The following is a 27,424-nucleotide window of genomic DNA, read 5'->3' as shown; positions in this document are numbered from 1 at the left end:
ACCCTGCATCACCATCTGCGGCGGCACCCGGTCCCTGCCTCCGAACACCCGCAGCACGCCTGGCTCCTTCCGCCAAGCACCAGCAGCACGGCCGGCTCTTTGATTGCATTGCAGCACAGCAGCATGACAGTTAAAAGTAACTTCAGAGGCCACAAGCGCCGGATATGTTTTTTCCCTATATTGCCCCCATAAGACGCACTAACTTTTTTCCCTCATTGCGTCTTATAGGGTGAAAAATACGATAAGTGTAGGTCTGGCCAGGAAGGGAGGTTTGCCAACCCCCCTCAAAATGTGCACAATCCCTTTAATGTTGACAAATTATCAGTTATTCTTCTTTAAATGTATTTATTCCCTTTATAGCAATCTTGGTATACAGTTTAGTGTCTATATTCTTAAATGGGTTTATATATTATGCTTTTGTTATTTTTCTTTTAGTTAGAAAAATGTTTAAAACATTATTTTTTAAATTTGCCATGTGTTGTCATATTCTGACACCCATAACTTTTTATCTTTCCATTTGAACCGAATGGGGGTTTGTTTTTTGCAGGTGAGCTGTACATTTAATTTGTATCATGTTGGGGATTTCTGGCTTTTTCTTTATTTTCTTCAGCCATTCACCATGCAGGTTAGACAAGATAATATTTTAATACGTTGGATGTTTATGAATGCAGCAATAATAAATATGTATATGTTTTACGTGATAACTGGGAAAATTAGGGCAATTATGATTTTTTTTGTATTTGTGTTTTTCTTTAAAATTTCAAAAAACTTTTTCTTTTTTTTCTCCTAGGGGACGTCAACCTGCGATGACTTAGACAATAAACTGGAATACTTCTGAATTGCAGTGTATTTTTCCTTTACTAGACGCCTTGGTGTCCCAGACCCCATCTGTTTTAATCATGAGTATTGCGTGATCATATGAATACAAATGAGTAAAAAAATGCATACACACCAAACTTGTTTAGAAACATTTAATACCCATGATTTTTGCAAGACAATCAAATGAAAAACACCATCTATATTTTCCAATATACATACAAACCTAGAGTTACATCACACCCCAAGCCAATTTTTTTTTTCTCCCACAGTGCACAATGGAAAAAGCTCAGCTTTTGTGATCTCTAGTAAGGAATACAAACTGACACAAATCTAAGAACATGTAAGACCTTAAGAATATGAATCAGAATTGCATGTTGCTCTACTGTTTTCATGAATTAGGAGTCTAGAGCATTTTGTAATGACATATTATGTAGTGTAATCATTAGTGACTTCATGTAAACTGGATATATAGGTATTGCTTCAAATAGAATGAGACATCTAGAACTCTATACTGTATGTGATGTCCAACACTGGCAGCTACTGTTCTATAAAATGTGTTTTATTTTCATGGAACAATTAAGGTCAAGAAACATGCTGACTGCATCATACAGATAGAATCTAATAAATTACATGTGGTAAAATTACTAATTACATATGGTAAAAAGAATGGTATATTTGTATTTTTATTTGTAGGTCATCCTTGTCAGGCAACTCTTGACTAAACAGCAATGAAAATGTTACACGTCATGATCTAAAATAAGTATTGAACATGTACCCGCTCAGCTGTCACTGCATCCAAGAGATGGCAAAGACCCGGTTCCGGAAATATTATATGTCTAGAGTAGGTTCTAATAAGGCTTAATTATACAGAAATCACAACATACTGGATACAACGTACTCTTCTGGGTCACTAATGCAGCTTTGTGTGGAATTCAAGTGAGATTCTCCAGAGGAGGCTTTCTTTTGGCTTAGATTATGAAGCATTAACTTCCTGGGGGTCAAGAGGAAGCTCATAGGTGTAAGTATCATCTCCTTGCTGATTGTAGGAAGGGACCAATGGTGCTTCAATTATAAGTAGACCCTCCGGAGAAAGAGAGGCAAACACTGTCAGGGGATCCACTTCTGTGGGCAATCTAAAAAGAAACAGGATATTTACTGTTAGTAATGGCATAGTGAACAATTCATACAATACATGCTCCCAAGATTATTTCCTTGCTACAAATAGCAAAGCTAAACACAATAACATTATACAAAAAAAAAATGAATATAAATTAATTCTGTATTATATAAAGAAAAAAGTTTTGACACAGAACTTACATAGTACAATTGAAAAAAGACATCCATCAAGTTCAACTAAGGGATGAGTGGGGATGCTAATTTTTGTAAAGAGGATTGTGAACCCGACTTCTACACATTTAAATATGCATTAATGTTATTTAATTTTCATCATTTATCTAAGCCTTTTTAACATTGTCCACTGTTCATGCTGTGACCACCTCCTGAGTTGAGTATTACACATTTTCACAGTTCTTACACTAAAGAAGCCTTGTCACCTTCTAGAGACTGAACCATTTCTTCTCCAGATGGAGGCATTGCCTCCTTGTCTGTTGAGGGGATTTTACATGGAACAGCTTTTCACCAAATTTTTGTACAGGCTACTTATATATTTGTATAAGTTCATAATATTCCCAATTAGATGCCTATTCTCAAGACTAAATAAATGTAATTGTTTAAAAATGTTTCTTCATAACTAAGGCCCTCTATGCCCCTTTTTAGTTTAGTCGCTCTCCTCAGTACTTTTTCCAGCTGCAGAGCATCCTTTCTATGGACTGGTGCTCAGAACTGAACTGCATATTCCAGATGAGGCAGCACCAAAGCTTTATAAAGTGGTAATATTATATCCCTGTCCCGCAATTCTATGTCTTGTTTAATACATGACAATATCCTGGTGGCCTTAGAAGCAGCTGATTGACATTGTATGCTGTTATTTAATCTATGATCTACAAGTAGACCCAAATCCTTCTCTACAAGTAACTATGCCTTTGTTACCCCCCACCCAGTACATATGATGCACGTAAATTATTTGTTACCCAGATGCATAACTTTACATTTATCCACCTTAAATCACATTTGCGAAGTGTATGCCCAAACATTCAGAGTGTCCAAATCAGCTTGTAGTTTATGGATATCTACCATAGACTGCACAGTACTACATAGCTTAGTGTTCTCTGCAAAATTAGAACCAGTGCTATTAATCTGATCCTGAACATAATTCATAAATAATTAAATATTAGAAGACTCATCACTGAACCTTGGGGTACACCACTTATAACCCGGGACCATTTAGAATAGGAGTCATTGACCACCACTCTCTGGACACAGTCCTCCAGCCAGTTTTCAATCCAATTACAAACTATACCATCCAAGCCTATAGACCTTATTTTACCTATTAAATGTCTATAATGGACAGTATCAAATGCCTATGCAAAATCCAAGAACATTAGTACATCCTTAGCTGCCCCTCTGTCCAGGCTTCTACTCACCTCCTCATAGAAACAAATCTGATTATGGCTGTATTACACCAACAGATCATCTGATAGATTTTCTGATGGCCAATTACACACACAGATCTTTTGCTATACACACAACTATTGGTCTAATTGAACAGAAATCGGTCAGATGAACTGTTGGTGTAAATGCACCTTTAGAACCCCTTTTTTTTTAATATGGGCACGACATTTGTCTTGTACCAGTCACTTGGTAATCCGTCTGGACTCAGAGCTTTGTTCAAATTTACCTTATTTAGCTTAGCTTGCACCATATCTACAGTTAACCAATTTAGTATATTACTGGATGTATTAATAGCACTGGCACCACCGATATCCGCTCCTTTCTTTTCTTTTGTATATAACAGAGCTAAAAAAAAACATTTCGTAGCTCTGCCTTTTCCTGATCCTCGGTGACCATCTCTCCTTTGCCATTATTTAGTGGACCTACCTGCTCTGACCTTGTTTTTTTTAGCGTTTATATATTTAAAACATTTTTGGGGATTTTTTGCTATATTTGGCCACCTGCCGTTCATTTTATGTTTTTTCCAGATATTTTTTATAGATTTTATTAAGCTCTTTGTAAATTTCAAAGGTTACAGCTGACACCTTAAAGTTGTACTTTTAAATGCCCTTTTTTTGACATTTATTGCCCTTTTTACAGTAGCATTTACTTACAGAAATACATTTTGCTATGTCATTACCCAACTTAGATTTAAAGCTCTGTCATTTATCCTCTGTACAATTTTGAGACTATAGATATTCCCAGTCTATGCCCTGAAATGCTGTCCTCAATCCGAGGAAATTGGCTTTTTTTAAAATTAAGTGTTTTTGTCCTCCCAGCCAGAGTTTGTTTTTTATAGTTCAGGGGGAATATAATAGTAAGGCTGTTAACAGCCTGCATTTGTGGGAGGGGCGTCTGGCTATTTATCCCCCCTACCTGCCGCTCAGCCAGGCGCCCGAGCCTCACGCACCATTTGCGGTTTCGAGCTCCCTCCTCTTCCGACCCGAATCCTGCTTCCGGTATCCTGCGCTCACGTGCCGCCGACATCCGGATCGCAGCACGCCAGCCTGCCAAGTAATCGAGGCTCAGCTGGCTCCGTTCCAGCTGTGTCTCCCACCCGACCTGGTTTCCTGCCCCCTGCTGGTGCAGGCTTGGTTGCCGCTCCCCCCAGCATGATGCGCTCGCACGAGTGCGGGGAACAGGGTTGGGGGAGCGGCATCTTAGTCAGTGAACTGCCGGTCACATGCCGGCTCAGTATGAGAGCCTATTGAATTAAAGTGGTGTCATAGGTAGATTCACATGTAACCATGCTATTTGGCATATCCGTTAGAAGCCTATTTGTTTTTTAAGGGCTTTTAGCTCAGGAGGCATGGTCAAATTCTGGTTTTGGGATGCAGGTCGCTCTCCTGCTTTCAGGGGGGGCGCAGTTTTATTTTGGGTCCCCTGCCAGATTGTTTGGGGCTCCGTACATTTAATTTTAAGTTCATCTGCCTTGCATCACAATACCAGAATTTGCGATTTACGTGATTTCACTTTACTGTCTCAGAAAACAGTGGTTTCTCGTTTTCTGGTTCAAATCTGCTTCTGTCTCCTGGTCTTTACGTATGGCTGGGGTCCCCTGGCCCTCCCGGGATCTCAGTGCCTCCCGGATCGCCCAGGTTGTCGATGTTCCTGGATCGCCCAGGTTGTCAGTGTTCCTGGATCGCCCAGGTTGTCAGTGTCCCTGGATCGCCCAGGTTGTCAGTGTCCCTGGATCGCCCAGGTTGTCAGTGTCCCTGGATCGCCCAGGTTGTCAGTGTCCCTGGATCGCCCAGGTTGTCAGTGCCCCTGGATCGCCCAGGTTGTCAGTGTCCCTGGATCGCCCAGGTTGTCAGTGTCCCTGGATCGCCAGGTTGTCAATGTTCCTGGATCGCCCAGGTTGTCAGTGTTCCTGGATCGCCCAGGTTGTCAGTGTCCCTGGATCGCCCAGGTTGTCAGTGTCCCTGGATCGCCCAGGTTGTCAGTGTCCCTAGATCGCCCAGGTTGTCAGCGTCCCTGGATCGCCCAGGTTGTCAGCGTCCCTGGATAAATTTTTCAGGGATCTTTCTTCGTCATTGGATGGTAATCATTTTGGGCCCTTCACTAGCCTGATTTTGAAAGCGGCCATGTATCTCACCTTTTATGGATTCCTCCGGCCTGGTGAGGTTCTGGCGGGTCCAAATCGCCATATCCATCCTCTGAAGCAGCATCAGTTATGGGGCCAGGGCCATTACACTCCCCTGCTACCTTCCACCAAAACCATTCAGTCAGGACCCCCTTCCGAGGTTAAATTCTATCCCACGTTGAACGATTGTTGCCCAGTTCAGGTGCTGCATCAACTGCTAGCCCTCATCCAAGGTTCATCACCAGATAGCCCGCTCCTGCCACACGCAGGCAAGCCTCAGCACCCTCAGTTTATATCTTTCATCCGTGCCCTCGCCCAGGGTCTAGGCTATGACCCCAAGGTAATTTCGGGCCACTCATGTCGCCAGGGGCAGCCTCCGCTGCTTCTCGGCATCAGGTGCCAGCTCATGTCATCCGGTCCATGGGGCGGTGGCGGTCCTCCTGCTTTACTAGGGATATACCCAATCCTCAAGTAGAGATATCTCGTGCCTTTCGATCACTGGCTTTGTAGTTTGCAATAAAGTGTTGTACCTAACTGATGTTTTTTGCGCCCTTTTTTTCACTGGTGTACCCGCGCCCGTGGCTCCCGGCACAATTCAGCCACTATGTTCAGGGCGGGTTTCTCTGCGTGCGCCGGCGTTGTCCTAGCCCTGACCATAAATAGTAAGGCTGTTAACAGCCTGCATTTGTGGGAGGGGCGTCTGGCTATTTATCCCCCCTACCTGCCGCTCAGCCAGGCGCCCGAGCCTCACGCCCCTCCCTCCCGCCCTTTTTCTCAAAGCTCCCTTCAGGTATGCCCCCTTTTTTTCACTGGTGTACCCGCGCCTGTGGCTCCCGGCACAATTCAGCCACTATGTTCAGGGCGGGTTTCTCTGCGTGCGCCGGCGTTGTCCTAGCCCTGACCATAAATTATATTGTGATCACTATTACCAAGGGTTTCACGAACAGTAACATTTCAACTAGCTCTACGTGGTTATTATTCTTTTGTACAGAGGATATTCTACAAACTGGCCCATAAAGCAGTCTTGCAGCAAGTTGAGGAATTTGCACCCTGTTGCAATTGACGCAGAACTACTTGAATTTAATTTTTTGTTTTCAAATGTTCGGGATGTTTGGGGAAATAAAAAGTTGCTTGGTTGGTGCCCATTTTGAATACTGTCCAGATTCCAGACCCTTTTGTGCAGTCTTGGCACCTTTGTTTCTGAGTTTGTTCCAACACAGCAGATTTTTCCCCCCATACATTTTATAAAGCTCTTTGTAATTTTCAAAGGCTACAGATGACCTCTGTATGAAGGGGGTGGTTGTCTGGTTTACTTTATTAGCTAAGCCAGTCCCTTTCTCTACCTTTGCAGCCATATAAGGCCTTTTTCACATATCATTGAATCACAAACAGCACACATACCCACTGTCTTTATAGTGTGTTTTTACACATCAGTGATTTTCCATAGACCATGAGTCCATAGTGACACCATGGAAGCATGCCCTATTTTGACCATGAAAACCATGGACACAAAACGGATGACAGTCATTTTTGGTCTGTGGGCTGTTTGGTCTGTTTTCACAGACTTTTGGTAAGAGATGCTCCAGAAATTCATTTTCAGCTGAGCAGTGTCTGTGGAATACAGATAATTCTCTGAGAGCAAAAAACAAACACATGGACCAAACACAGATTCTTTATGGATCTTTATGGATGAACCATTGACCATCTTGTCACAGATGTCATCATGGACACAGACATGTTAATGAGGCCTAAGGCTGGCTTAGCTATTGAAATAAAACAGACAACTAGCACTTTCATACACATCACTGACACAGAGAGTGGGAAGAAACTCTCTGCTGTGCCAGAACAGATGAGGAAGCGGAGGTGCCCAGAAAACAAGACTGGAATCAGGACATTAGGCAGTACTCAGAATAAAAGTATGTTAGTAAGTTTGATCAGTTTTCTTTAAGCAAATAAGAAAATAACTTTTTATTTCCCAGAACAAGCCCTTTATTACATAAGAAATCATTTTTTAATAAATCAAAGTGTCACTATGCACCCTTACAGAGCACATTATAAACTCTGGGGGAAAGTTGTTATCCTGTAAATATGTATATATATATATATATATATATATATATATATATATTATATTTATTATTATTATTATTATTAATTATTTATTTATTTTTTGCTTTATTTTTGCTCCATAATTTGCAATGTTTTCAGCTTCTTGCCACTTTTCTTCCGGATTTACTATAACTTGTGCCAGAAACAAGCATAAGTTATAGCTCAAGTCTTCACCAGCTCCTGGCTGGCGTAGACTTCAGTTTCTGGCACACGGATGGCCAGAGATGTGACTAATTTATTAAGAGTCATTTAAAACTTCACAAATTAGATGCATGTTAGTCCAGCGCAGGGGCTCAAGACTGCCATATGGGAACACTAGTCTTAATAAATGCCCCCCACTTATTATATAAATATAAGGCTGTTGTTGTGTCACTATATTAATACAGGGAAGCCCCTCTAACTGCTCAAATAGAAGTGCATGCAGTTTTATCTCCACTGCTGATAATACTTATTTTCACTCAGAGGTACAATTTTCAGTTAAACACATAAATCATGATCCTATCTCTATAGCAGAAAATTCTGTAAAACATGTCATCTCCGCCTGTTCTTTGTCTGCTGACTGCCAGTTTCATACAAGTGTAATTGATTGATGAGTCCATATTATAACATTTTATGGCATATGCTTGGCATAGACTGTCACTGATAGTAAAGAGACAGATTATGGAGAGCTTATTACAGATGGACAGTGAAACGCAGCTTGCTTTTTACATGATAATGTACAGAATATGGAATGGCACAAATAATCTCTAATCTTCTACTTCCATAGGCAAATAATACGATTAACTATTGATATCTATATAAACTAGATATTTGCTCATATGGTAGATATCAGGCCTCAGGTAGCACTTTAAAAACATAGTTATGCCGTGAAGTCCATATGTAGAACATGGACCTGGCCAGAGACAATTGTCTTTAGTGGAATCCACATCCATGAGACGTGAACCAGAATAGGGCATTCCTCTGAGTGGCGAAATTGAGGTTAAGATGACCTTGTATGGGTTCATGTTCTGTCTATGTGAAGTCTGTTGCACATGCGGAAAGCACGTGGATTGCAAAAGCGCCCATCTAAATCAGTCCTTAAGGAGCAACAAATGATAACATTTCTTAAAGGAACACTGATATACTGTGATTAGTGATGAGCGAAGTATTCAAAAATTCGATTCTGCTGTTTCGTCGAATTTTACAAAAATATTCGCTTTGTGATGAATTACTTCATCATGAAGCACATTTCTTTGTAAGTAGTGGGTGGAATGACACGGAGCAGCAATTGCGCTGCCCCCGTCATTGTACCCCTCAGATGCCGTGTTCGTAGCTGATCGCGGCATCTGCCATTGATATTATAGTGTAACATAAAAAAATAAAAATAAATCATTCTTACCTCATCCATTTGATCACGAAGAGCTGGTCACCGCCATTTTGATTGAAGATATAGCACAAAATCTCACACGGCGAAATGGTGGTGGCCAGCTCTTTGCGTTCAAACAGATGAGGTAAGTATCATTTTTTTTTTTTTTACTGCCATTCAGGGAAAATCGATTCGCTACCACAAAGTATGAGAAAATTCGGCGAAATGAATTTTTCTTGAAATTCGGATCAAATTCCACTTGGTCCGGATCAATTCGCTCAACGCTAACTGTGATTTACTGTATATAGAGCTGGGCCTAAAGGGAGGTGCATGACACAGGGAGTGAATCCCTACATTATGTAACTCCTACTCACAGATTCTGAGCAATCCCTGAAAACTGTACTCGGTTATCTCTGATAGTCCCACAGAGAAAGAATGGAACGGCAGAGCACATGCTTGATCACAACTCCATTAATTCAGGACAGGATACCTTGGATCCACTCAAGTGGATAGGGATACGTTTATATATCATGGTACAAACCCTTTAACTATTTGACTCCTAGACCCCTAGGTTTTCTTAGAGTAAGGCCTCATGCACACGACCGTTGTTGTGTCCCGTGTCTGTTGTTCCGTTTTCCGTGATTTTCTGCGGACCCATTGATTTTCAATGGGTCCGTGGAAAACTCGGCTAATGCACCGTTTGTCATTCGCGTCCGTCATCCGTGTTTCCAGTCCGTGAAAAAAATATGACCCGTCCTATTTTTTTCACAGACAACGGTTCGCGGACCCATTCAAGTCAATGGGTGCGAGAAAAAACACGGAGGCACACAAAATTGTCACCCGCGTCCGCTTTTTTCCTATCATTTGCATGGCAAACTTGACTTAGATTTTTTTTTTTTTTACTTTCCTTTATGTCTGGTGATCCTCCAAAAATAAAGGAAGACACACGGAAACAGAAACGGACAGGGATCACGGAACATCCCCTTTTGCGGACCACAAAAAAATACTGTCGTGTGCATGAGGCCTTACCCATGGCTCCACTAGACTATCAAGGAAACTGCAATTGGCTTCCTTACTACCCAAGACCACCAGAGATACTAGGATTAATCCCATGGGTGCACTAGACCATGAGATATACTGATATTAACTCCCTTTACTGTCCTGGACCACCAGGAATATTGAAATTAATTATTTCACTGCTCTAGATCAACAAAGATGCTGAAACTAACACCTTTAGTATCATAGACCACCAGTCATTCAGACATTAACCCCTTCCCTGTCACCAGTGAGACAAACATCAACCCATTCACAGCTGTATACCACCTGGGACACAGAAAATAAACTTTATTCTTTTAGACCTGGCTGATGTTTAATACCATTTGCCTGGCTGCTATGTGGGCCTATATGTCTGACTGTTTTGTAGCCAATGTTTAGGATGCCATAATCCCTTATTGTAATATATATTTGATATGGCCCAGCTTAGAGTAAACAGCACCTAGGTTGAAAACTGCCCCACTAACCAGCTACAAGAGGCAGCACTGCGTGCCAAATACAGGATTTGAGATCACTTTACCCACTTGCAACGTCACCAGCATCATTTCATGAGTCAGAAGACAGGATGACAGGCTAATGGAGGGAGACAGGAGAGTCATCTGCCTAATACCATCTGTGGTATGTCACTGCATACTTCTAACATATAAAAGCTGACTTATTGTGTCTTCTCTGTAGACAGCTAAAATGCAGCTCCAGTTTCCTCGTACATCTAAGGCCTCTTGCACACGACCATATGTGTTTTGCGCTCCGCAAAAAAAAAACACGAAACGGAAATGGAATAAAAATACGTTCGTGTGCAAGAGGCCTTAGGCTAAGTTCACACTTCAGTGTTTTGGTCAGTGATTTCCATCAGTGATTGTGAGCCTCCATAGAGATAAGGTATAAGGGAAAGATCTGCACCTGTTCTGTGTTTAGAGCAGCACCTGGTTTGGACACTTACACGTCCGTAAGGACACCTGCAATGTAATAGAAAATGCCTTTTCTGGACCGCAATTGCGGACAAGAATAGGACATGTTCTATTTTTTTTCAGGAACGGAAGTGCGGATCCCGAAAAAACAGATCCTGTAAAAACAGATGCGGATCCTGGAAATGCGGATTCACATCCGTTCCAGCCCTATTGAAAGTGAATGGGTCCGAAAATGTGGACCCAAATTACGGATGTGTGAATGGACCCTAACTGATGGAAAAACTAATCAAATAACTGGTGTGAACTCAGCCTAAGGGCTCATGCACACAAACGTATTTTCTTTCCTTGTCCGTTCAGTCTTTTTTGCTGACCGTATGCAGAACCATTCATTTTAATAGGTACGCAAAAAAAACACGGAAGTTACTCCGTGTGCATTGCATTTCCGTATGACCGCATGTCTGTTCCGCAAAAAGATAGAACATAATGGACAAGGATTGAACCAAGGATTATCCGCATAATGGACAAGGATTGAACCATTCTATTAGGGACCAGCTGTTCCGTTCCGCAAAATATGAAATGCACACAGACGTCATCCGTATTTATATCCGCAAAATACATATCGTCGTGTGCATCAGCCCCAAGGGAGAGTTCACATGGCCGTTATTTTTATATTCTTCTGATCCATTAGAACAGAAAAAATAATCCTGTAAAAAAACGCATCCTGTTTCACATTTGGCATCCATTTGAGCCAATTCGGTCTGAGATATGTTTTTTAGACAAAAAAAGTACTGTATGCAGGACTTTTTTACCGTCTAAAAAACGGATCTCAGATGGCAATGGCTCAAATGGATGCCAAATGGCCATAACTGATGCACAGGATCCATTTTCTACAAGATCCTGTGTGTTTTTTTCCCTTTCTTCTGACAGATCAGAAAATGGAAAAATAACGGTGATGTGAACTCTCCCTTAGTGCTCATGCACACGACCGTGTAGCGGCGTGGCCTGTGCTGCAGACCGCAAATTGCAGACTGCAAATTTGAATGGGGTCCGCAATCCGCATCCGATGGTCCACACCCCAAAAAAGTGTTTGCACTACTTTTTTGCGGTGTGGAGGCACGGACATAGAACCCATGGAAGCACTCCGTAGTGCTTCCGTGGGGTTCCGTGCCTCCATTCCGTACCGACCTTCCGGATTGCGGACCCATTCAAGTAAATGGGTCCGCATCCGTGATGCGGTGCCAGAGGGGCCAGGGCCCATATTTTGCGGACCTGCTGTTTGTGGGCCACGATATGGGTCTGACCAGCACACGGTTGTGTGCATGAGCCCTTAGCTGCATATGGAAATCCTAGTATTGTTTATTGTAGCGCTAATGCTGTGCAAAAATGTTACCTCGCCACTCATACAGAAACCCCCTTTATCTGGATTCCTAGCTAATGGCAGCTGCAGACATTGCTCTGTACCAGTCATACTAGGAATGTCATTGCATTGCAATTGGCAGAAGGACAAGAGCCGTTTTACTAGGCAAGATTATACAATTTGAACAATAGATTCTAGTACGATATGAATGCTTCTTGCCCAATATAATTTTGCTGGGTGTTTTCCTCTATTTAGTAGACGCTTGTCATTACATATTTAACTTATAATGAGACATGCGCCTAGTCATAAATGACATGCCTCCTCTGGCAGTGCAGGGCCCATTAAGACTAGCGTAGCACATTCCAATCTTGATAAATCAGGGCCTTAATATATTAAAGAACAGAAAACCCCACTTAGGGTCCATTCACACGTCCGTATTCCTGGCTCCGCATATGTTCCTTAATTTTACGGAATGGGTCCATTCATTTCAATTGGGCTGCAAAAGATTCCGTGGCCCCGCAAACAAGATAAAGCATGTCCTATTCTTGCCCTCAGTCGCGGACAAGAATAGGCATTTCTATCAAAGAGCCGGTCATGTACCAGTATCCGTGTTTTGCAGATCCGCAATTTGCAGACCACAAAACACTTATGGACGTCTGAATGGACCCAAACTTTGGGAAGTGCGGCATTTAATTTTTATTGCATGGGTTGAGTATTTTTATACATATAAATATTTATTCGCTTTATTTACAATAACCTGAATTTAATTTCTATTTCTATCTTTTTAATGATGGATGTGAATCTGACACAGTAGCCAATGCCTCTTCCAACATTGCTGCGTTTACGGTCTGAATAGTTTTTTTCCCTTCCCATATGTTAGGAGTGGCTGCAGTGCCTAATTAAAACTTTATGAACTTTGTCATAGAACCTTATAGCGTATGTCTAATGCTTACAAAGCACATTAATAAAGAATAGACTTCCATGCCCAGAATAATTAACATTGAGATACTGTATGTGCATTATGCATGGAATCCTGTTTCAGTAACTGCAGACTTGGGGGTCATTTTCAGTGAAATAGTAAGTAATATAGAGCAGAGCTCAAGCTTAAATGGGTTCTGCAACCAGTTTTCAGCCTTAGGCCTCATGCACACGACTGTTGTTTTATTCTGTGTCCGTTGTGCCGTTTTTCAGGATTTTCTGCGGACCCAGTGGTTTTCAAAGGGTCCGTTGAAAACTCGGCTTATGCACCGTTTCTCATCCGCGTCCATGATCCGTGGTTCCAGTCCATCAAAAAATATAACCTGTCCTATTATTTTCATAGAAAACGGTTCACGGACCCATTCAAGTCAAAGGGACCGCTAAAAAACGCAGAGGAACACAAGATTGTCATCCGCGTCCGTTTTTTTTCCTATCATTTGCATGGCAAACCTGTCTTAAACTTTTTTTTACTTTCCTTTATGTCTGGTGGTCCTCCAAAAATAAAGGAAGACACACGGAAACAAAAACGGAAATGGATCACGGAACAACGGAACCCCGTTTTGCAGAATGGAACACAACAACGGTCGTGTGCATGAGGCCTTAGTGGAATTGGCCCATTCACTACTCACATGTCATTTACTAAAGAGTCAGGATGATGTTAAAAAATCTCTCTCATTTACAGGCCCACTATTTTCTCAGTTTGGCTGCAGTGTTTCCATGACCTCTACTTTATCTCACATATCTCAGGTTCTGATAACTGCCAGATACATATTGAATACTGTATCTGCAGGTAATGTGAAAAGAAAGGTTTCTAAACTGCGCTGGTCTTTTCATAATCTGATCTTATATAAGCTTATTTTCGGTTTGGTGGTCCTTTAGAACATTTATACTTGTGTTTGCTCCATTCTCAACCTCTTTTTTTATATTGATGGCCTATCCCAATGATAGGCCTTTAATATGTGATCAGCGGGGGTCCAACACCCTGCACTCCTGCTGATCAGCTGTGCCAGAACTACATAGCTCCGTTCATTGTGTAGTATCTGATCCACTATACAACAGATGGAGCTGTGGAATTCCAGCGCCTACTTCTGGCACCAGAACTACCCCCAAACAGCTGAATGGCAGGGTACCCCCAATAATCAGATATTAATTGATTGTTCCTGACTGTATCATCTATTTCATTTTTCCATTTCATGTTAATATGAACAAGACATATAACCTGTCCAACGTCCCCCTTAACCAGTTCGAGACTGGTCCATTTACTCCCCTTTTGATGGGGCTCCATTTTTAAGAGTCATAAGTTTTTATTTAATATATATATATATATATCTATCTATAGTGACACAGTAAAGGGAATTGTATGTGTGCTGCTGGACTAATTAGCAGTCAGGTAAGGTCAAACACCGGACTAGATTGCAGGTGCCGGTCTGTTTTTTTTTTAGCACCTAGCTGCCTTCAAAAGACAGCTGGGTTCATGAAGAAGATCTCTGTATTGGGATCTGAGGCGTGAGGCTTGATGCATGCCCGCAACTTGTCTGGGAGGACAGGGGAATGACATCTAAGACTGGGACTCTTTAAGCGGTACCCGCAGCATGGTGTGAAGTGAACACCAGGACTTGACCTTCTTATGCGGTATCTGCAGCAAGGTGTGAATGGAACACCAGGGTTTAAACTAAGGTGACTTTGTTTATATTTTGTTAACCTGACAAATCTGAATAAACACTGAACTGTTTAAGTTAAAGACTTTGTTATTGCCTGTATACTGCGTCCGCTAACCTGCCTACTAGATCGAATCCCCACAAATATATATATATATATATATATATATATTACAGTTGCAAAAAAAAGTATGTGAACCCTTTGGAATGATATGGATTTCTGCACAAATTGGTCATAAAATGTGATCTGATCGTCATCTAAGTCACAACAATAGACACTCACAGTCTGCTTAAACTAATAACACACAAAGAATTAAATGTTACCATGTTTTTATCAAACACACCATGTAAACATTCACAGTGCAGGTGGAAAAAGTATGTGAACCCCTAGACTAATGACATCTCCAAGAGCTAATTGGAGTAAGGTGTAAGCCAACTGGAGTCCAATCAATGAGATGAGATTGGAGGTGTTGGTTACAGCTGCGCTGCCCTATAAAAAACACACACCAGTTCTGAGTTTGCTTTTCACGAGAAGCATTGCCTGATGTGAAGGATGCGTTGCACAAAAGAGCTCTGAGAAGACCTACGATTAAGAATTGTTGACTTGCTTAAAGCTGGAAAGGGTTATAAAAGTATCTCCAAAAGCCTTGCTGTTCATCAGTCCACGGTAAGACAAATTGTCTATAAATGGAGAAAGTTCAGCACTGCTGCTACTCTCCCTAGGAGTGGCCGTCCTGTAAAGATGACTGCTAGAGCACAGCGCAGACTGCTCAATGAGGTAAAGAAGAATCCTAGAGTGTCAGCTAAAGACTTACAAAAGTCTCTGGCATATGCTAACATCCCTGTTAGCGAATCTACGATTCATAAAACACTAAACAAGAATGGATTTCATGGGAGGATACCACAGAGGAAGCCACTGCTGTCACAAAAAAAACATTGCTGCACGTTTACAGTTTGCACAAGAGCACCTGGATGTTCCACAGCAGTACCGGCAAAATATTCTGTGGACAGATGAAACCAAAGTTAAGTTGTTTGGAAGAAACACACAACACTATATGTGGAGAAAGAGGCACAGCACACCAACATCAAAACCTCATCCCAACTGTGAAGTATAGTGGTGGGGGCATCATGGTTTGGGGCTGCTTTGCTGCATCAGGGCCTGGACGGATTACTATTATCGAAGGAAAAATGTATTCCAAAGTTTATCAAGACATTTTGCAGGAGAACTTAAGGCCATCTGTCCACCAGCTGAAGCTCAACAGAAGATGGATGTTGCAACAGGACAATGATCCAAAGCATAGAAGTAAATCAACAACAGAATGACTTAAACAAAAGAAAATACGCCTTCTGGAGTGGCCCAGTCAGAGTCCTGACCTCAACCCGATTGAGATGCTGTGGCATGACCTCAAGAAAGCGATTCACACCAGACATCCCAAGAATATTGCTGAACTGAAACAGTTCTGTAAAGAGGAATGGTCGAGAATTACTCCTGACCGTTGTGCACGTCTGATCTGCAACTACAGGAAACGTTTGGTTGAAGTTATTGCTGCCAAAGGAGGTTCAACCAGTTATTAAATCCAAGAGTTCACATACTTTTTCCACCTGCACTGTGAATGTTTACATGGTGTGTTCAATAAAAACATGGTAACATTTAATTCTTTGTGTGTTATTAGTTTAAGCAGACTGTGATTGTCTATTGTTGTGACTTAGATGAAGATCAGATCACATTTTATGACCAATTTGTGCAGAAATCCATATCATTCCAAAGGATTCACATACTTTTTCTTGCAACTAACTGTATGTATATATATATATATATATATATATATATATACACACATTATGTGAACATCACAGCGGTAGAAAAAAGAGAAGGTTGGTCTGCCAGCGGCTGTGGAGGCAATCCAACATCCATATATATAAATTCAAAGAAATTCCACGGCACTCCCAAAAAGTTAATCATGTCTTTAATCACCAGACATGATTCATATTAATATAAAAATAAATCATATTTGACTTTTTGTGTGTGTAATTCTACATAATTAACAATAATGTGAAACTCAATGCAGGTGTATATTTAAAAATATTTTATTTAAAAAACGACAGTATAAACACTAACCAGCATGGACCCCAGTAGTTCAGTGTGCTAATGGCGTCCTAGTGGCATTGCACATCACCCACTGCACATGCGCAGGGTTCGTTCCTACTTCCTACAAGTGTAACGCACCTGTGACTCAATCACATGAACGCACATGTGACTCAATCACGTGACTGCATCTCCTATGGAATGCATATTGAACTGCAAGTGTCACAGTAGATGTTAGGTCACATGATCGCTATTGAAGATCACATGATCGTAATAATCAACATTGTGTAATTCCCACTATTGTGATCTAATAATATGTAAAGATTACTATAAAGTATTGGGGCAGATCTTGGGGTGGAAGATTATATAAGTCAGCCCGAGATTCCTCCATGTATACCCACATCTTCAAATGTAGGCAAAACATGTTGGAGGGAGACATAAGTTGCTCAGTATCTGGTCGTCAGACTCCGAATGCAACTATGTCCAACCACAATCTAATATAGCATAAAGTATCCAAGTACTATTGTGGCATATGGGAGGATATTTTTTCGGGTCTTACATCACTGTACAATTACATACAATGAATCAAGAACCCCAACCAATTATATCATGTTCTCTTGTCCAGACAAACCTTCGAACAAGTTATATATTGCCCTAACCCCCCTCTGCTGGCAATTATAAAAATATGTGTGTAATAATCATGCAGACTATAAAAACCACACTAATTGGGATAGAATTCCCATAGTATAAATATTATTCATAGAGGAAAAACACAATGGGACTATACAGTCAAGACGTCTCATATATGTATACAAAATAAAGAAATTAAATAGTGTATTGTCTGATAGCAAGACTGTCAATTGTGGGGTCAATGCTGGTTTTACATCTGGAGTGTTCACTTCTTCAAGAAAGAAAAAGTTATTTTTTAGAAAACTATTTTATTATTTTCAAAATTGATTTTTATTATTTGTGTTTTTGTATATTGTATACATAGCACCAAAAATACATTAGAATCAGATCTGTCAAAATAAATATCAAACAGAGAAAAGGAATTATGTAAATCCAAGGTTTAAAATCCAAATTTAATCTACTACAGTAGGTCTGAGTGTATTAAGTTTTGTAATCCACTGTATTTCCATTTTTTTCAGGGCTAAAGCTCTATTAACCCCTTTGTGAGAAATGCATGCATTTTAAATCACTTTCTCTGTGTGCCTGTTCTGTAAAATGTTTTGAAACAGGTAAATTCATACATTTCTTTCTTATGGTATATCTATGTTGGTTTGAACAAGTTTTAAAATCCAAAGTGATCTCTCCAACATATAATAATTGACACGGGCACCATAATACATAAATCACTTGTGTAGAATCACAAGTTAAATAATGAATAATCTTGTGTTTCTTTGTCATTATGGGATGTATAAACATATTTCCTTTTTGTATATATCTACAATTAATACAATTTAAACAGGGAAAACATCACATTTTTTGTATACGTAAAAAACTCTGGCCTACCATTTTTTCAGGGCCTATGTCCGCATAAACCAATTTAATTGTCATACAGGAGACCTCAGAATTTTAAAGATAAATTGGTTCATGCTGACATAGGCCCCCAAAAAATGGTAGGCCAGAGTTTTTTACATATACAAAAAATGGGATGTTTTCCCTGTTTAAATTACACAGCTGCATTGAGTTTCACATTTTTGTTAATTATGAGTAATTACGCAAAAATTTGGTAAAATATTTTTATTTTTTATATTAATATGAATCATGAAACGCATGTTGAATATTTATGTATATGTTAGTTTATGAAATGATACCTTTGTATAATCATGTTTGCTATTTTGATTTGTTAATTATTATGAGCAATTACCCTATGGGGTCTATATTTATTCACTGAGCACCAATGTATTTTGTCACTGCTTGAGAAAAATCCCAGTGAGAAGACTGAAACGTCGCGGTCTGGGGATTAAAGAACACTACTTTTAATTCACTTTTTGGAAGTGCGGTGGAATTTCTTTGAATATATATATATATATATATATATATACAGTACAGACCAAAAGTTTGGACACACCTTCTCATTCAAAGAGTTTTCTTTATTTTCATGACTACGAAAATTGTAGATTCACACTGAAGGCATCAAAACTATGAATTAACACGTGGAATTATATACATAACAAAAAAGTGTGAAACAACTGAAAATATGTCATATTCTAGGTTCTTCAAAGTAGCCACCTTTTGCTTTGATTACTGCTTTGCACACTCTTGGCATTCTCTTGATGAGCTTCAAGAGGTAGTCACCTGAAATGGTTTTCACTTCACAGGTGTGCCCTGTCAGGTTTAATAAGTGGGATTTCTTGCCTTATAAATGGGGTTGGGACCATCAGTTGCCTTGTGGAGAAGTCAGGTGGATACACAGCTGATAGTCCTACTGAATAGACTGTTAGAATTTGTAATATGGCAAGAAAAAAGCAGCTAAGTAAAGAAAAACGAGTGGGCATCATTACTTTAAGAAATGAAGGTCAGTCAGTCCGAAAAATTGGGAAAACTTTGAAAGTGTCCCCAAGTGCAGTCACAAAAACCATCAAGCGCTACAAAGAAACTGGCTCACATGCGGACCGCCCCAGGAAAGGAAGACCAAGAGTCACCTCTGCTGCGGAGGATAAGTTCATCCGAGTCACCAGCCTCAGAAATCGCAGGTTAACAGCAGCTCAGATTAGAGACCAGGTCAATGCCACACAGAGTTCTAGCAGCAGACACATCTCTAGAACAACTGTTAAGAGGAGACTGTGTGAATCAGGCCTTCATGGTAGAATATTTGCTAGGAAACCACTGCTAAGGACAGGCAACAAGCAGAAGAGACTTGTTTGGGCTAAAGAACACAAGGAATGGACATTAGATCAGTGGAAATCTGTGCTTTGGTCTGATGAGTCCAAATTTGAGATCTTTGGTTCCCACCGTAAAGCATGGAGGAGGGGGTGTGATGGTGTGGGGGTGCTTTGCTGGTGACACTGTTGGGGATTTTTTCAAAATTGAAGGCATACTGAACCTTTATGGCTACCACAGCATCTTGCAGTGGCATGCTATTCCATCCGGTTTGCGTTTAGTTGGACCATCATTTATTTTTCAACAGGACAATGACCCCAAACATACCTCCAGGGTGTGTAAGGGCTATTTGACCATGAAGGAGAGTGATGGGGTGCTTTGCCAGATGACCTGGCCTCCACAGTCACTGGACCTGAACCCAATCGAGATGGTTTGGGGTGAGCTGGACCGCAGAGTGAAGGCAAAAGGGCCAACAAGTGCTAAGCATCTCTGGGAACTCCTTCAAGACTGTCTGGAAGACCATTTCAGGTGACTACCTCTTGAAGCTCATCAAGAGAATGCCAAGAGTGTGCAAAGCAGTAATAAAAGCAAAGGGTGGCTACTTTGAAGAACCTAGAATATGACATATTTTCAGTTGTTTCACACTTTTTTGTTATGTATATAATTCCACATGTCATAGTTTTGATGCCTTCAGTGTGAATCTATAATTTTCATAGTCATGAAAATAAAGAAAACTCTTTGAATGAGAAGGTGTGTCCAAACTTTTGGTATGTACTGTATATATATCTCATTATTATTATTTTTCTTGTGCCATTTTTTTTTTTACTTTTTTAATTGCACTGTGCAACTAAAATATTTAATTTTATTATGCCCCTTTCCATGGGGCGGGACATGTCATTTTTTATTTTTATTATTTCTTTATTTATTATTTCTTTATTTTATTTTATACTTTGTGCCTCCCTAAACTCTTCCCACATTATCACGTACATGTACGTGAGCGAATGTGGCTCCTTGCTGCATTCTCACGTGCATGTACGTGATGGGATTGAGCGGGTGCAGGAACTGAACCCGCCCGATCCGCAGCAAGGGCCTTGCTGTTACTGTTAGCCATGCCCCTGCTGCATTCACTGGTATCGGTGTGTGTGGTGATGCTGGCGGATTAACCCTTTCATGTGCGGTGCTCAGTGCTGACCACGGCATGTGCGGAGCATTCAGAGGGAGGTGGCTCCCTCTTACTCCATCGCCCCCCGTGCTGCACTGGCAGGGGGTCGATGATTGCCATGGCAGCCCTGATGCCTTACACAGGTATCGGAGCTGCTAGCCTATGGAAGCCCAGGAGATCCAGCCTGAGTGCTAGGTCTCCTATGCAACTTCCAGCATCTCACTATGTGAGACGCTGACAGTTCAATTCAGTACAATACAGTATCGCTGCATCCATATAGACTGGCTCTATAAGAATATCACATGACCTAACCTCTAAGGTAAACACTGTCAAACTGTGCTAAAAAAAACATTTTTTTTGTCACCATACGTCACTAAAAGTGCAACAACAAGCAATCAAAAAGGCGTATGCCCCCCAAAATAGTACCACTCTTACTGTCAACTCATCCTGCAAAAAATGAGCCCCTGCATAAAACAATCGCCAAAAAAAATAAAAATATGCCTCTCAGACTATGGAGACACTAAAACATGATTTTTTTTTTGTTTCAAAAATATTAGTTTATAAAACTTTAATAAATAAAAAAAGTTGACATATTAGGTATTGCCACATCCGAAATGACCTGCTCTATAAAAATATCACATGATTTAACCCCTCAGATGAACACCGTAAAAAAAATAAAAAATAAAAACGGTGTATAAAAAGCCATACACACTCCAAAATTGTACCAATAAAACCGTCATCTCATCCCGCAAAAAATGAGATCCTACTTAAGACAATTGTCTAAAAAATAAAAAAACTATGGCTCTAAGAACATGGAGACACTAAATCATGATTTTCTTAGTTTCAAAAATGCTGTTATTGTGTAAAACTTTATTAAATAAAAAAAGTGTACATGTTAGGTATTGCCATGTCCGTATTCACCTGCTGTATTAAATTATCACATGACCTAACCCCTCAGATGAACACCCAAAAAAAAAAAAAGTGTCAAAAAAGCCATTCTTTGTCACCTTACATCATAAAAAGTGTAATACCAAGCGATCAAAAAGTCATACACACTCCAAAATTGTACTAATAAAACCATCATCTCATCCCACAAATAATGAGACCCTACATAAGACAGTCTATCAAAAATAAAAAATAAACTATGGCTTTCAGAATATGGAGACACCCAAAAAAAAAATAATCTATTTTTTTTTATTATGGAAAACTGAAACTACCAAATATGACTACTTTTTTGGGTTTTGTTGCATCTGTAACAACCTGCTCTATAAAAATACCACATGATATAACCTGTCAGATGAACATTGTAAATAACAAAAAATAAAAATGGTGCCAAAACCAAAAAGTGTAATATAGAGCAACCAAAAATCATATGTACCATAAAATAGTACCAACACAACTGCCACCTTATCCTGTAGTTTCCAAAATGGGGTGCATCAGGGGGTCTTCAAATGTGACATGGCCCTCCAAAAATCACATGGCGCTCCTTTCCTTCTGCTCCCTGCCATATGCGCGTACAGCAGTTTTACAATCACAAATGGGGTGTTTCTGTAATCTACAGAATCAGGGTAATAAATATTGAGTTTTGTTTGGCTGTTAACCCTTGCTTTGTTACTGTAAAAAATGGATTAAAATGGAAAATCTGCAAAAAAGTTAAATTCTGAAACTTCATCTCCATTTTCCTTTAATTCTTGTGGAATACCTAAAGGGTTAACAAAGTTTGTAAAATCCGCTTTGAATACCTTGAGGGGTGTAGTTTGTAAAATGGGGTCATTTTGGGGTGGTTTCTATTATGTAAGCCTCACAAAGTGACTTCAGACCTGAACTGGTCCTTAAAAAGTGGGTTTTGGAAATTTTCTGAAAAATTTCAAGATTTTCTTCTAAACTTCTAAGCTTTCTAACATCCCCAAAAAATAAAATGGCATTCATAAAATGATCCAAACATGAAGTAGACATATGGGAAATGTAAAATAATAACTATTTTTGGAGGTATTACTGTCTATTATAAAAGTAGAGAAATAGAAATTAGCAAATTTGCTAATTTTTCTAAATTTTTGGTAAGTTTGGTATTTTTTTTATAAATAAAAATGAATAAGTAAAATCATTTTAAAGTTATTACCACATAAAGTGACAGATTTGCCAAAAGGGGCCTGGTCCTGAAGGTAAAAACTAGCTTGTTCATGAAGGGGGGTTAAGGTCATTTGGGGAACATTTAACTTTACATTTGATTTTTTAGCTAGCAGAAGGACTCGGCTTCGAATGGGTGTATTTCATCTATTTCATTTAATGTTTGTGTGTGTCGTTAAAAGATATCAACAGAATCCCCCATAAAAGTGACCTCTACAGCACTCCGCCCCTTTAACCACCTCCGGACCGCCTAACGCGCCGATGCGTCCGGAAGGTGGTTGCTTTTCTCCTCCTGGACGCATCGGCGCGTCATCTCGCGAGACGCGAGATTTCGCCGCAGCTGGCCCGCACATGCGCATCGCGGGCCGGCATTTCATAGAGGAGTATTTCGTCAGGACCTGCCAGCCAGCGATCATTGGCTGGCAGGTTGCTGATTTTCAAAAAAGCCAATCACAGAGCCATATAGCAGATCATATTTGTAAATATGATCTGTTATATGGCTGCCTGCTCCTCTGCTGGTTCTTTTCGTCGGTTGGATCCAGCAGAGGAGCAGGCTTCACAGTGAGTACACCAACAGTACATACTTAGCCCCAGATCACCCCCCTGAACCCCTATTAACCCTTTGATCACCCCTTCTAGCCCCTGTCAATCACTAGTGAAAGGAAAAAAAGTGATCAGTGCAAACTGTCACTTTTTTTTTTCACTGGTATTGACCGTTAGGTTTTAGGTATAGTTTAGGTCCCTTGGTTAGGTAGTTAGGGATCAGTTAGCGCCCAGCCCACCGCACCGCAGTCCGTTATTCGCTGATTAGCGTATCGCTAATCAGCATTTGTACTTTTATAGTATCTGGAAGTGATCAAAACTGATCACGGTCAGATCTATAACTGTATTAGTGTCACTTTAGGTTCGCCCTCCACCCAAAACGCAGTGTTTGCCCGATCAGGCCTGATCGGTCGCCCACACGTGCGTTCGCCCACACCCGCCCCACCGCAGTGACAAAAAAACATTTTTTTTTGATCGCTGCACATCCACTTTACACGCACTGCGGCGATAAAAAAATCACTTTTGATATTTTTTATCAACCGCAGCGGCCTCCGGTACTTCGCTAGCCTCCCCTTTGTAAGACAGGCTTGCTTTTTTTACCTGGGTAGTCTCAGGGAATACCCCTAAATTTAGTTGCCCACATGTCAAACAGGGGGTATTCCTCTGAAGAGGCCTACAGGCTTCTGACCCAGTCGGATGAGGAGTGGGAACCCTCATCTGATGAATCCAGCGGGTCAGAATACGAACCTGTAGAAAGCAGCGGCTCTCTGACCCAAAGTTCGGACGAGGAGGCTGAGGTCCCTGATAGAACCAGGCGTACCCGGCCCCGTGTTGCTAGACCGCAGGTTGCGCAGGATCCGCTTCAAGAGCATCAGAGTGGGGCTGGTGCTGCCGGATTACGTGGTGAGGCATACACCAGCAGACCAGCCCATCCTGGACCTAGTACCAGCACTGCCGTACAACCTGGTGAAGTAGCGAGCACCAGAAGGGCAGTTGAAGCTGGTACGGTGGCACGAGCAGTAGTGACCCCGTCGCAGCCACCGCAAAGACGTGCCCGTAGAGCCCCTAGAATCCCAGAGGTGCTGGCAAACCCTGATTGGCAGCCCCCAACTTCAGCCGCACCTGTAGTTCCCCCTTTCACCGCCCTGTCTGGAGTTCGGGTTGAGACAGCTCAGATCGGTTCGGCCCTGGGATTTTTTGAGCTGTTCTTGACTGCGGAGCTCTTAGACATAGTCGTGGCAGAGACAAACCGGTATGCCACACAATTTATAACCGCTAACCCGGGAAGCTTTTATGCCCAGCCTTTCCGGTGGAAACCAGTCCAAGTTTCCGAATTTAAAACTTTTCTGGGCCTCCTCCTCAACATGGGCCTGACAAAAAAACATGAATTGCGGTCATATTGGTCCACGAACCCAATTCATCACATGCCCATGTTCTCTGGTGCAATGTCCAGGACACGATTTGAGACCATCCTGCGTTTCTTGCACTTTAGTGACAACACCGCCTCCCGTCCCAGAGGCCACCCTGCTTTTGACCGGCTCCACAAAATTCGGCCCCTCATAGACCATTTCAACCAGAAATTTGCAGATTTGTATACCCCTGAGCAAAACATCTGCGTAGACGAGTCCCTAATACATTTTACCGGGCGCCTTGGCTTCAAACAATACATCCCAAGCAAGCGCGCCCGGTATGGGGTCAAATTGTATAAGCTCTGTGAAAGGGCCACAGGCTATACCCACAAATTTCGTGTCTATGAGGGAAAAGATCAGACCCTGGAGCCGGTCGGTTGCCCTGACTACCTGGGGAGCAGTGGGAAGATAGTTTGGGACTTGGTGTCACCCTTATTCGGCAAGGGGTACCATCTTTATGTGGACAATTTTTACACAAGTGTGGCCCTCTTTAGGCATTTGTTTCTAGAGCGGATTGGCGCCTGTGGTACGGCGCGAACTAGTCGCGCGGGCTTCCCCCAACGGCTCGTTAGCACCCGTCTTGCAAGGGGGCAGAGGGCCGCACTGTGTAACGAAGAACTGCTCGCGGTGAAATGGAGAGACAAGCGTGACGTTTACATGCTCTCCTCCATTCACGCAGACACGACAATACAAATTGAGCGAGCAACCCGTGTCATTGAAAAGCCCCTCTCAGTCCACGACTATAACCTCCACATGGGAGGGGTCGACTTCAATGACCAGATGTTGTCTCCGTATTTAGTTTCCCGCAGAACCAGACGCTGGTATAAGAAGGTGTCTGTATATTTGATTCAATTGGCGCTGTATAATAGTTTTGTTCTCTACAGTAAGGCTGGGAGAACTGGATCCTTCCTCAAATTTCAGGAAGAGATCATTGAGAACCTCCTGTATCCAGAAGGTTCCGTGGCCCCATCCACCAGTGTAGTTAGCCGTCTACACGAGCGACATTTCCCCAATGTCGTTGCTGGTACCTCAACCCAACCGTCACCCCGAAAAAGATGTCGTGTCTGTAGCAGGAGTGGAATAAGGCGTGACACCCGGTATTTCTGTCCTGACTGTCCTGACCACCCTGCCCTATGCTTAGGGGATTGTTTCCGAAAGTACCACACACAGGTACACCTAGCATAGGGATCACATCTCACCAGGATAGGCACACAGGGCTATTAGGGCCCATTCACTCACTGCTGCTGCAAACCTCTCCTTTCACCTGGGACAAAGTGCATAACGCACTTCGCCACATCTTTGGGCGATTTGCGCTTTGCACATTGACCCATGGGGGAGGAGAGGTTTGTTCTATAAAGGTAAAAAAACAAAAAAAAAACAAAAAAAAAAAACAGGTAAGCAAACAGGTTAATGTTTAGTTCCAAAAGTTAAAGTTACATGTTCTGTTCCAAAGTTAATAAAATTATTGCGTTGTGGCCTGGTTTTTTCATTTTTTTTTTTTTGTCTTTTTACCTTCCAGGTGGACCAACCGATGAACTAGCTGCAGCACCGATGTGCATTCTGACAGAAGCATTGCGCTGCTGTCAGATTACACGCAAGTCGGTGTATGCGGCGCTGCAAGACGGGATTTTCTCCTCTGCAGTGACAGATACGTTTGCCGAAGCATACGAGCTGAGGAGGAGGCGGCGTTCCTATGCTTTGGCAAGCATTTTGTATATATATATATATATATATATATAAAAAAAAAAATCCCGGCAATGATTTATTCATCCACATCGATTGATGCGAATGGAGAAATCTGGTTTGCCAGGGCATACGAGCTAAGTGGGTATGGATGTAGGGCGGAGCTCCTATGTCCTGGCAGACGCCTTTCCCCTCCATTTTTTTTTTTTGGCAGAGATTTTTTCATCCACATTGATCGATGCGAATGAAGAAATCTGTGCCGTTCATTTTTTTCTTTCAGCCCAGAAGCTGAACGGAAAAAAAAATCTCATTACCTGTATGCTCAATATAAGGAGAATAGCAGAAACTCCTAATGCTGGCCATACATGTAATGATTGCGGAGACCCTCAAATGCCAGGGCAGTACAAACACCCCACAACTGACCCCATTTTGGAAAGAAGACACCCCAAGGTATTTGCTGAGGGGCATATTGAGTCCATGAAAGATTGAAATTTTTGTCCTAAGTTAGCGGAAAGTGAGACTTTGTGAGAAAAAACAAAAACAAAATCAATTTCCGCTAACTTATGCGAAAAAAAAAAAATTCTATGAACTTGCCTAGGCCCCTCATTGGATACCTTGGGGTGTCTTCTTTCCAAAGTGGGGTCACATGTGGGGTATTTATGCTGCCC

General features: G+C 41.4%; 1 protein-coding gene across 1 annotated transcript in view; it reads right to left on the bottom strand.

Moving 5' to 3' along the window:
- Positions 1–957: 957 nt before the first annotated feature.
- HSPB8 (heat shock protein family B (small) member 8) overlaps positions 958–27,424 on the bottom strand; it is a 76,457-nt gene continuing 49,990 nt past the window's right edge. The window contains exon 3 of the mRNA XM_044290867.1: positions 958–1,952. Coding sequence (XP_044146802.1) covers positions 1,793–1,952 — 160 coding nt within the window. The 3' untranslated portion in view covers positions 958–1,792. The remainder of the gene's footprint in view (positions 1,953–27,424) is intronic.

Source organism: Bufo gargarizans, chromosome 1 (assembly GCF_014858855.1).
Source record: "Bufo gargarizans isolate SCDJY-AF-19 chromosome 1, ASM1485885v1, whole genome shotgun sequence".
In the NCBI taxonomy this organism is placed as follows: Eukaryota; Metazoa; Chordata; class Amphibia; order Anura; family Bufonidae; genus Bufo; species Bufo gargarizans.
Note: the sequence above shows the minus strand (reverse complement) of the source record. Positions and strands in the feature narration are given on the sequence as shown.